The sequence below is a fragment of the Balaenoptera acutorostrata genome, chromosome 19 (genome assembly GCF_949987535.1).
Source record: "Balaenoptera acutorostrata chromosome 19, mBalAcu1.1, whole genome shotgun sequence".
In the NCBI taxonomy this organism is placed as follows: domain Eukaryota; kingdom Metazoa; phylum Chordata; class Mammalia; order Artiodactyla; family Balaenopteridae; genus Balaenoptera; species Balaenoptera acutorostrata.
The window spans coordinates 58,756,079-58,768,028 of record NC_080082.1 but is presented as its reverse complement, the minus strand read 5'-3'; the positions used below and the strand labels follow the sequence as shown (position 1 = coordinate 58,768,028).

At 53.1% G+C, this 11,950-nt stretch overlaps 1 protein-coding gene across 1 annotated transcript; it reads right to left on the bottom strand.

Annotated features, from left to right (window-relative positions):
• Nucleotides 1-2,290: 2,290 nt before the first annotated feature.
• On the bottom strand, nucleotides 2,291-11,924 carry KCNJ14 (potassium inwardly rectifying channel subfamily J member 14). Its single transcript, XM_007168220.2, has 3 exons — nucleotides 11,906-11,924; nucleotides 5,939-6,698; nucleotides 2,291-4,134 (listed from the first exon to the last, which is right to left on the bottom strand). The coding sequence occupies exons 2-3, from the start codon at nucleotides 6,644-6,646 to the stop codon at nucleotides 3,538-3,540; spliced, it is 1,305 nt and encodes a 434-aa protein (XP_007168282.2). The 5' UTR covers nucleotides 6,647-6,698; nucleotides 11,906-11,924; the 3' UTR covers nucleotides 2,291-3,537.
• Nucleotides 11,925-11,950: the final 26 nt, after the last annotated feature.

Below are 11,950 nucleotides of genomic sequence, written 5' to 3'. Positions count from 1 at the left end.
CCTCTCGTCTGCTCCGCCTCCGATACCGAAGACTCGCCCACCAGGGCGAATAGACGCGCAAGGAGTAGACGTAGCAATGTCCGGCCGGAGGTAGACGGTCTGTGAGGCCAATCGAAGTGCGAGCAGGGGCCGGGCCCCGCCTCCGAAACTAAAGAAGGCCCTTGGCTGGCTTGCTCACCAATGAGAAGCCTCGGAAAGGAGTTGCATGGAGGTGGGACTAAGCAAAAGCAGAGAGGACTACGCCTGCGCAAGGGCTCTGGGCGCTAAGATACGAGGTCAACTGAGCCCCGCCTCTAGCGATACGTTGCTAGGGGGCGGTACTTTGTTGGGCTTGTTGCCAGGGGGCGGGGCCACAACTCGGTTATTTCCGTGAGCCACACCTCCTAGCCGGCCCAGCTGGCTTTTGACTGCAGCGGTTGCCAGGCAACCGGGAGTAGCTTTGGCTCAGCTTTCTTTTGGCTTCCTTCCTCCGGGTACTGGCCCCTCCGATCTCCAGACCCATTCCTTACCCTCTCCCTTGACCTCCCCATACACCTCAGCCTCTTCCGAGTCAAGGAGTGGTGAAACAAAAGACTTATTTTTTTCTTCCAAATGCTGCGGTTTTTAGTCTCTGTCGTGGAGAATGGGACAATAGAGGAAGGCCAAATACAGTGAAAGCACAGGCTCCGCCTTCCTGCCTCAGGCTGCCTCTCAGTCTCCTCCCTCTCTCCCCAAAACTCCTCCCCTTATTTTAGCATTCTTCTGCTCTAAGACAATTCCCCTTTCCTCAGCATCCTCCCACCTCTGATTCCTTCCCCCTTCTCAGAGTCCTTTCTGTCCTCTGTGACTCGCCTCATTTCACTTCCCCCTCCTCTCATACTCTTGCTCTTCTTAAAATCCTCCCTCCTCTCCAAGTCCTCTCGCATCTGAGGACATTTCCCCTCCCCCACCTTTCATTCCCATTCCTTGCAGGCAAAGCGGGTGCAGGGGCCTGGCTCGGATGGAGATACTGGGCACCCCCGAAACGGGCAGGTCCCTTATCGGGTCTGAGGTGGTGTCTGGGCCTAGTCCTCACTCGCCTTCCCTCAGCTAGGCAGGTGGGGACAGGTTCCAGGCCAGGACCTGGTTAAGCTGACAGATTAGCCACGGAGCCTCCTAATCCCCTCAGTGACCTTTATGAGTGGCTCAAGCTCTGCCCTCCCTAGCAGAAACCCAGGTTGCACCAGCCCTGACCCCACTCTCTCTCCTTCCAAACAGAACTCTTTTCCTGTCCCTTCACCCCCAACTTAACACCCTTCTTCATGCCTGGGTTTCCTTTGCACCCGATACCTACCCCAGCCACCCTGAGCTGGGGTAGCAGCCAGCTAATTAATTCCATCCGGTTATTATGTGGGGATTCTGCAGGATAAAGGGAGGTGGGGAAACCAGAAGGGGGGACCTGGGTTGATGCAGCACTGGGGCAGGCTGATGGGCAATGAGAGTGCCTGCCCTCAATCCTGGGACACAGCGGTGGGAACGTGTCCTCCCTGGCACTGGCTCCTTCTGCGGCTGGCTTCTAGCCTGCTGGGCACTTAGGTAGATAGCAGCATGGGCAGGGGCCAGATCCAAGGACCTGTATGTACCCCAGAAGCACACTCCCAGACACACCATTCCATCACAGGGCTCCCAATGATCTAATCTGGGGGACAAGTCTCCCCCTAAACACATACATTCCCCTGACATTCAGAGGTACCTCCTCCTTCCCCTGCCCCCAAGCTGCACCAGAGAGGAGGTGATTCTGGCCCTGAGCCACAACCCTCACTCCCCGTTGCCTGCCCTGTCATTCAGACATCCAGGTTCAGACCTGGCCTCTGAGAGCATCTCCCATCCCTGTTGCCCCCAGAAGGCCAGGCATTCCAGAACCAGGGAGAGCTAGGGTATCTCCAGGACCCTCACTCCCATCCAACCCTCAGTGAAGTGAGGAATCATCCTCGTGGAAAGGCCCTTGGAGAACTTCAAGTTCCAATACCCCGTTTTTACAGATGGGGAAACTGAGATGAGGAGAAGGGCGTGATTTGCTCAAAGTCACACAATCAGTTGAGGCAGAGTTGGGGTCTAGAGCAAAGCTTCCTGGATCCTTGCAAAGCACTCCATTCCACTAACTCAAGCTCAATTTCTAACCCCACTGTAGGAACACAGGAAAAAATAGATAGATATCTTTATTTATATTATATATATATATAATATACATATGTATAACATCTTTAAGAAATAGACACACATCGCTAGGTGAGAGATTCCAGAGCACTGTAGACTCACCAGCCTTGGGCCTCTCCCTTCCCTTGCCCAATAACTAGCCCTGTTACCCACAGGGTCTCACCCGAGCCCTCACCTTCTAGGTCAGCCCAGCAATGCTGCCCGTCAAGTCCCGAGTCCACCTCCTCAAACTGCCAAGTTCTAGGAGCTGATTAGAACTTCTGGGTTTTGATAACGGACAACTCTGGATCCCTGGAGCCTTGATTCCTTTTGGCATTACAGAACCATAAAGAAGTCATCTATCCTCATTGACAGTCTCCACTCCACTGGGCAAACTGCAACCAGCACACCTCAGACATCAGAATTGCCGATCCTTCCCTGACTCTGTGATCGATCTAGAGCTACAGAATCTTGATTCCTTTGGACATTCTAGAATGGCACTTAAAAAAGACACAAAGCCTGTGGATCATGTAGAGCGTTGATTCTCCCCCTTGGTTCGATGTTCTAGAGCCAGTGGTCTGGAGTTATCGCCCATCAAGAACTCCCAATCTGTCACTTTAGTCCTTCTAGACCCACAGACTCTCCATTTGTTTTGTGCATTCTAGAAACATAACTCTTTAGTTTCTGGAGTAGTCCAATTCTCTGGTCAAAGCTGTTCTAGAATCCCCAGTGCTTGCCTCTGTGGTCAATCTGGATTCACAGAATCTCAACACTGGGGTTTTCTGGAACCGCAAAGTCTTTTCCTGATTTGCAATCAACATTCCTTGTCATTGGTCAATCAATATAGTCTTGAATTCTTGGGGCATTCCATAACTTTCCCTCCTTAGGTCGTCTAGAAAAAATGATTTGCTATGTGGTTGGCTGAGTCGAGAAGAAACAGTCCCTTGAATCTTAGGTCAGTTCAGACCAACAAATTCTTCATCTCTGCTGCTGCTTGAGAACAGATGACTTCTTTCCCTGGAGCTTGGCTATACCATCATTTCATGATCCTGCTTAACAAACCAAACCAGCCACCTAGAGGAATCTAGAAATACCAGTCCTTGCCTCTTGGGTGGTCCCGAATTCTGGATCCCTTATCTCTGGGGAGACTCAGGAATTGGGCTGACAAAGGGGTCTCAGGAGGGAGCACAGAATTCAGAGGAATTAAGGTCCAGTATGTTCATTGGTAGGTCCACTAGACGTGGCAGAACATCACCAGCTAATAATTTACCCAGCAAGCCTGTTGGTCTTAGGAAACACCTGCCCTCATCCCAGGAGAGGGCCCAATCTCTCCATCTTGCTACCTCTGGGAAAGGGGTACAAATAGGGGGGTACCAGCTTGTATCATGGGGGCAAGGTCAGCGCCAGGGTTGGTGTGAGTACTCGGGGGCTGGCAGCCCTGTCTTCTGCCTCTGCCGCATCCCCCTCCTCTTCCTCCTCTTCCTCCTCTTCCTCCTGGCAGCAACTGAGAGCAAGTTCATTCTCATAGCAAAATGCTGTCAGAGAGCCGGGGAAGCCAGACTTGGGGCTGTGGGAAGCACGCTCTGCCTGTTCGTCCAGCTCCTTGGCGCTGCAGACAGGTGTCCCTGGGACCTCATAAGTGCGATGAAAGTGGCGATAGTCAACCTCGTACTGGGAGCCACGCTGGAAGAGGACCGGCTCAAAACGATGTCCCCAGAGCAGCTCACCAGGGAGGTAGGAAGAGCGACACTGTGTGGTCATAGCTGTGGCCTCGACCATGCCCTCGAGAATGACCACCAGCTCAAAGTCAGCCCGGGCCAGCTCGGCGCGTCCTAGTTCATACAGAGGACTGGCGGAGTCGATCTCATGCACGATGGTGATGGGAGACACAAGGAAGATGCGATCGGTGCCACCATCAAAGCCCACGTCCACATCCTGGTGGTCCAGCGGTATGTACTCACCCTCCGGGGTCACGCGAGGCTGTAGCAAAAGGCGAGTGGCCAAAGACAGACATTAGGGAGCAGAGAGATAAATGGAGACAGAGACAGCGAGAGGAGGGGAGAGAGATACAGAGAAAGAGGAGGGCAGAGACCAGTAGGTGTTGGGGTGTGGGGAGAACATGGACCCAGAGAGAGGGGGATGGTAAGCCAGAAAGAGAGAAGGACAGAGACCCAGAGAGAGGGAGATGGAGGTCCAGGGAGGAGAGGACGGAGGCCCAGAGACTCAGAGGGAGATTGAGGAAAGAAATCTGAGAAAGACAGGGGAGAGAAAAAGAGAGGGACAGAGTGACATTCACATAGAGCCACAGAAATCAGCAAGACAGAAACGGAGTTAAAGAGACAACAGAAGATAAGAATGACATCCAACCAGCAATTGGAGAAGGAGGAGAGGGATAGAAAAATGGCTTTCAATATATGGCCAGAGAAAGATAAACCAGGATGGCAATCTAGGTCCAACAGCCTATGTTTCACCACTGCCTCAGGCTGGCCTCTGGGCTATCTACCCACACCCCCAAACCAACTACCTCCATCCCCTTGTGTGTCTCTGTATCTGTGTGGGGTGGGGGCCTAACCCCAGGCCAGGTATTGGCAGTTTCACCCCATCTACCCATTGGTTCCATACCCACCTCCCAGGCCATGTCAGCATCCCAAAGACTTCTGCGAGAGACAGTGTCCCTCCTGGTCGTGAATCCTGGTGTTTCAGTCAAGCAGGAGACAGAGGTGGGGGGTGGGGGGGTGGGGACCCATTCTCTTGCCACTGTCTCCCCAGAGCCCCCAGAGGCTGCTGGGAGTTGTAGTTCCCACCACGACCCTGTCCTCCCCCTCACCCCAGTCCAGCCCCAGACCAGAGTTCTTAAGTGTCTTTACTTGCAAGGCAAGGGCAGCTGCTGCCCCAGAATTTGCTTGGGCAGTTTGACCACAATTCTAAGGCGCCTTCATCAGGGCGCTGGAAGGAGCCGCTGCCCCAGGGGCCAATGGGAATTGTAGTTGGTTTTTGTTTGTTTTGGTTTTTTTGTTTGTTTATTTGTTTGGTGAGACGCTAAAATTCAAGAGTTTCCCAACCACTGCCCTGTACTCCTCTGAGCAGGAGGCTGGTGGGAGAGTCTGGGCCCCTGAGGTGGAGAATGAAGTCTCTCACAAATGCTGCCCAGAGGCCACGGAGAATTGTGCTCCCTGACTCTGCAGGTGTGAGTTGAGTTGCACCCCATCCTCGGGGCCTACGTCTCCCACAAGCCCATAGGGGTCTGGCCTCAGTCACAGGTCTCTCTCTGTGCCACAATATCTGCTGAGAATCGTAAACCTGAGCCGTGGTTTACACCCCCCGCAAAACTACAACGCCTCCTCAGACCACCCCAGGTGGGCAATTTCCCTGCCCCCAGAGGCTTCTGGGAATTGTAGTTCAGAGACTTTACCGGCCAGGCGTGGACCTCGCAGGTCTGGATTTCCCACAATTCGATAGAGAGTCCATCCTCAAGCCACAGGGAGCTCTATAAGTCTCAAAATCTGTCTGAAGTCTAGGCCTCCAGGAAGAAATGATCAGAGACCTTTCTCTTGGGTTTACTTCTACAACAGCTCGGGGAGCCATCCTCAGCGCACAAAGTGGGGCGGAAGGGGCCCTGCCCCGGGAGACTGCTGGGAATTGTAGTCCAGATCCCTTCCAGGCTCCATGCACACCTGTCCCTTAGACCTACAACTCCCACCATCCCCCAGGACACCTACTCCCCGAGCTCGTGAAAGGGCCCGCCCACCAGGGGGCGTGGTCGTCCGCCGGGACAGTCTCGCACCTGCAGCAGCTGGGCCCGCACGTGGGCTTCGACGAGGTGGCTGCGGCGCAGGTTGCCGACGCGCCACATGAGGCAGAGGCGGCGGTCACGCAGCGCCACGACGGCGTTCTCGCTGAAGATCAGCGTCTCGTTGCGCTTCTTGGGCTTGGCCATCTTGGCCATAACGGCGCCCACGACAAAGGCGTCCAGCACGCAGCCGGCGATGCACTGCAGCACCACAGCGGCCACGGCGGCCGGACACTCCTCGGTGACGCTGCGCACGCCGTAGCCAATGGACGTCTGCGTCTCCAGCGCGAAGAGGAAGGCGGCCAGGAAGCTAGCCACCTGCGAGAAGCAGGGGGCGGTTGGCGGCGGGGCAGCCAGGTCGCCGTGCAGGGAGGCGATGAGCCAGAAGGCCAGGCCGAAGAGCAGCCAGGAGGCGAGGAAGGAGCAGGAGAAGAGCAGGCACATCCAGCGCCAGCGCACGTCCACGCACGTGGTGAACAGGTCGCTCAGGTAGCGCGCGCCGTGGCCGCCCAGGTTCACGAAGCGCACGTTGCAGTGCCCGTCCTTCTTGACGAAGCGCCCGCGGCGCCTCCCCACTGGCGACTGCGCTGGCGCCCACCCGTTGCGGCACAGCTCCGGCCCGGCCTGCTCCTCATCTCCCGCCCGATTGTTTGCCGACTCCAGGGCGCCGCTCAGGCGGCGCAGGGCCCTGGCCAGGCCCATTGGGCGGGGACACCCCCTCCACTTGGCCTAGCGGGGGGCGGGCGCCCCAAACCTGCGGGGACAAGAAACGGGCAGCCACGTCAGGGCTGCCGGAAATGAGGGGGCTCATTGGCCAGCATGCTCCCTGGGCCTTAGTGGCCTCATCTGGCAAATGGGTGGAAAATCAGAACAGTACAGCATCAACAACACTGGTGGGGGAATTCCCTGGCGGTCCAGTGGTTAGGACCGTGCGCCTTGGCCTTCACTGCCAAGGGCGCAGGTTCCATCCCTGGTCCAGGAACTAAGATCCCACAGGCCGCACAGCGCGACCAAAAAACCAAACAAAAACACTGATGGTATTACTATAGGAGATGGTTGTGTAGCAACAACAGGAACACGACTATAGCCATAGCATCAGTACTGTGTTACAGCAAGCACTACAGTAACTAGAGTGGACATTTATACAGCGCCAGACACTGTTGTGAGCACTTTACATAAATTTAGATATTCGAACCTCAACAATGTAGACGTTATCACCCACATTGTACAGATGAGGAAACAGAGGTACAGAACTAAGCTGGGATTTGAGTGCTAGCAGTCCAGCTCTGGAGTCCATGCTCATAAAATAAAGACTAAGTGGTCACAAAGAAAACAAACTTATGGTTACCAAAGGGGAAAGGGGCGGGTGTGGGGGTGGTGGATAAAATAGGAGTTTGGGATTAACAGATACACACTACTAAATATAAAAGAGATAAACAACAAGGACCTACTATATAGCACAGGGAACTATATTCAATATCTTGTAATAACCTACAATGGAAAAGAATCTGAAAAAGTATACATATATAACTGAATCACGGCTGTACACCTGAAACTAACACAATATTGTAAATCAACTATACTGCAATAAAAATTTTAAAAATTAAAAAAAAAAAAAAAAAGACTAAGTGGTAACTGCTGCTGTGACTCCAGCTGGGAGAGATGAGCCCGGGCTCTGAGGTCACCTATAGTTCAAAAGCTCAGAAGGCACAAGCAACAGAAGGGAAAAAAAAAAAGATAACTTGAACTTCGTCAAACTTAAAAACTCTTGTGCTTCCAAGGACACTAAGATGGAAGTGAAAAGACAACCCACTAATGGGAAAAAATAGTTGCAAATCGTATCTAAGAAATTTGTATCTAAAACATATAAAGAGGGCTTTCCTGGTGGCGCAGTGGTTAAGAATCTGCCTGCCAATGCAGGGGACACGGGTTCGAGCCCTGGTCTGGGAAGATCCCACATGCCGCGGAGCAACTAAGCCCGTGAGCCACAACTACTGAGCCTGCGCGTCTGGAGCCTGTGCTCCGCAACGGGAGAGGCCGCAACAGTGAGAGGCCCGCGCACCGCGATGAAGAGTGGCCCTCGCTCGCCGCAACTAGAGAAAGCCCTCGCACAGAAACGAAGACCCAACACAGCCATAAATAAATAAATAAATAAATTTATAAAACATATAAAGAGCCCTTATAACTCAATAAGAAAAAGACAGCCCAATTTTAAAATGGGCAAAGGATCTGAATAGGCATTTCTCCAAAAAGATATACAGTTGACCCTTGAACAACATGGGTTTGAACTGCAAGGGTCCACTTATACACAGATTTTTTTCAATAAGTACTACAGTAGTACTACATGGTCTGCAGTTTGTTGAATCCTTGGATTCAGAACCATGTATACAGAGGACCAACTCTAAAGTTATACTCATATTTTCTACTGTGCAGAGGGTTGGCACCCCTAACCTCCATGTTTTTCAAGGGTCAACTGTACAAATAGTCAATAAGTATAGGAAAAGATAATTGACAACATTATGCCATCAGGGAAATGCAAATCAAAACCACAGTGAGATACCACTTCATACCCACTTAGGATGGCTATAAAAATTAGAAAAAACAAAACCAGAAAAGCATTAACAAAGATGTGGAGAAATTGGCACCTTCCTATGCTACTGGTGGAATGTAAAATTACACAGCTGGTGTGGAAAATAGTCTGGCAGTTCCTTAAATGGTTAAACATAGAGTTACCAATTCCACGCCTAAGTATCTACCCAAGAGAATTAAAACTAAGTGTCCAGGGGACTTCCCTGGCGGTCCAGTGGTTGGGAATCTGTGCTTCCACTGCAGGGGGCTCAAGTTCGATCCCTGGTCGGGGAACTAGGATCCCGCATGTCATGCAGTGCAGCCAAAAATTAAGAATAAAAACCAAAACAACAAAGTGTCCACACAAACTGTTCACAGATACTCATAGCAGTATTATTCACAATAGCCAAAAGATGGAAACACCCAAACATCCATCAATTGATGAATGAATGAATAAATAAAATGTGGTCTATCCACACAGTGGAATACTACCCAGTAATTTAAAAAAAAATGACATGATAGATGCTACAACATGAAACTTGAAAACACATGCGAAGTGAAAGAAGCCAATCACTAAAGACCATATATTGTGTAATTCCATTTATATGAAATATCCAAAATGGACAAATCTGTAAACTGAGAAATAAGACTAGTGGTGCCCAGGACTGGGGAGATGGGGGGATGGGGGATCGATAGCCAGAGGAATGGGGTTTCTTAGTGGGGTGATGAAAATGTTCTAAAATTGATTGTGGTGATGGTTGCACAACTCTGAATATACCAAAAAACACTGAAGTGTACACTTTAATGTGTGAATTGTATGGGATGTGGGTTATATTTCAATGAAGCTGTTACAAAAAACAAAAACATACCATAAAACCCAGGCTTGGCCCTGACTCTCAGATCATGGGGAAACCTTTCTAAACCTCAGTTTCCTCAGCTGTAAAATGGGGAAATTAGATTTCATCAAGGTCAGGAAGGGTCTTTCAGTCATATAGACCCAGGGCCCAATCTTGGCTCAGTTGCTGACCCACTGTGTGCCTTGGGACCACTGGCTTCATTTTCTGGAGCCTCAGTTTGCTCATCTGTGGAATGGGGATTTAAAAAAACAACAACACACACCTTGAAAGGAAGAGGAATCCAGAAGAAAGAACTCGGGCTTTTGAATCAGGCAGTTGTACGTTGAATCCCAACTCGGGCACTTACTAGCTATATGGCTGGTGGCAAGTCACATCCCTTTCTGAGCCTCAGTTCCCTCATCTGAGAAATGGAGGGAATCTTAGCAGCTGAACTAGGGGGAGGGAGAGGAAGAGCAGAGGGGCCAGGCATGGACCTGCAGACCTCATTGCCCTCCAGCAGCTGCAGGGTTAACATCTGGCCCTGTGGTGGAGGGACTTCCGGGACCTGTCTGGGCTAGGGGTTAAATGTTTTTGCACATCAGTTCCATCAATACCTACCAAGCACCTAGGTACTATGAGCCTCCTGTGCCAGCCTCTGGGGATCCTCTTGGGCTTCTTAGCAGGGCTGGGGGCACTCACTCCAAGGAGAGTGAGTTGTTAGTTGATGTCAAGTTCAACATCGACAGGTACCCACTCCCCTGCCCCGCCTCCCGCCCCCAGAACTCTGCACCTGCTGTCCGTGACCACCCAGACAGCTCCGCCACGTGGGATTTTCTTAGGCCCATTCTGCAGAGGCAAAGCTGAGGCTCACGTCAGAGTGGACCGCGCCTGGCTGTGTTCAGCGCCCACAATGTGCCCCAACTCTCTTTTTTTCAGCCTCAACTATTCTGGGCATTAGAGATTGTTCTTCCAAAAAGGGGAAACCGAGACTCGTCGCTGAAGGGGGCAGGTCTGAGGTCAGGATCCAGGCTCTGACCTCGACATTTGCAGCCCTCTCCTGCCTGGAAGTCCCCACTATGCACTAGTCTCCTCTCAGGGGCCACCTGATGACATGATGGGGGAGGGGCCGCGGGGGACCGGCAGGGCCTCCTCACACCCAGTCACCCATCTTTGACCACAACCCTTGGATGTGGGGACTTTGCTTCTCACAGTAAAGCAAACTGAGGCGCTGAGGTCCATCCCTTGTCCCAGGTCCCTCAGCCAAGGAACAGCAAACCCTGAACTCCCATCCAGCCTTCTTGGTGCCAAAGCCTGAGTGACAGACCGGACCACAGACAACCTAATCGCACGCTCCTATTTCCTGAGCACCGATGTCCCAGGCCTTGCCAAGCTCACCAGATGTCTACAGCCCGCCCACTGCACTCCACCAGACCCCGCCGCTCACCTTGGCTGCTCAGGATGCTGGGAGGTCAAGATCATCACTCCGGTTCACAGGTTGGGGAGTGGGCTCAGAGACCTGGCCAGACCCACGGAATGCCAGGGGTGGGCTGCTGGTTTGGGTCCTGAGCCTTTCCAGCCCAGGACTCTGCTTTCCTAAATCCGCCTGTGCCACCCTCAGCCCCGTGAGGCAGATGTGATCTTGTCCATTTCATAAAGCAGACAGGAGGGGCCTTCACCTCCGGGGGTCCCGTCTGCATCCAACACAGTCCAGTTCAGAGGCAGCACATGGGACTCGGCCTCAGGGCACACACACCTCCCACCAGCAACGGCAGGACCCCAGCAGAGAGGATCCAGAGCCTGAAGCCCTCCCCCCCACCTCCCCCTGACCTGGGAGAGCAGCTTAATGTTTCCATATAAAGGCGACACGGGGCTTAAGGTGCATCAACTTCACGTCAAAGTCACTGTCTAATCTGGGGCTGAGAAGCCCCGCCCCAGGTGCCGCGCCCCCTCTGCCCAGAAGCGCTTTCACACGCTCCCTGAGACCCTGGGCTGTCCCCTCACAAGCCCCCGCCCCCCCCGCTCACTAGGGGGGTCTGGGCAGCAGGTTGGAGGGCAGAGATCGACAGGAGGGGATGTGGTGTGGAGACTGAAGAAAGACGAGGGTACAGAGGCTCAGAGACGGGCAGGGAGGGGGAGTGTGGAGCGGCAGGCCTGAGATGGAGGGAAGGACAGAGACCCCCCCGGGGGTCACAAGAATCCAGAGGGGACAGAGGCCCGGAGAGAGAGGGGGACAGAAAAGAAGCAGACTAGCAGCAACCGAGCAAAGAGAAGTGGAGATCACATCTTAGTCAGTGGAAAGACGGGAGCTGTGGTGACAGAGCCAGATGGGGGATAGAGATGGGACAAGACAACAGACAGAAAACGGAGGTGGGCTCTGAGCTGGGGGGAGTGAAGCTGGGCGGGGGAGATCGCTCTGGGGCTGGAATGTGTCACTGAGCGGGGAACGGCAAGGAGGGGGTGCAGGTGCCGGGGCAGACCCCCGAGCAAGGAAGGTGGGGGGCGGGAGGGCTCTCTGAGCCAGGACCCCCGCCCTGGGGCTCCGCGCGGAGACACGTACCTGGTGGGGCAGCCCACCCCCATGCCCTCTGCCAGGGGCTCCTCT

Bases quoted from the DNA above. Each gene is read 5' to 3' on its own strand.
- KCNJ14 (XM_007168220.2), bottom strand. From the start codon at position 6,646: ATGGGCCTGGCCAGGGCCCTGCGCCGCCTGAGCGGCGCCCTGGAGTCG. The intron at 4,135-5,938 runs GTGCGAGACTGT...CTTTTGCTACAG, and splicing joins TGCGGGCCCAGCTGCTGCAG to CCTCGCGTGACCCCGGAGGG.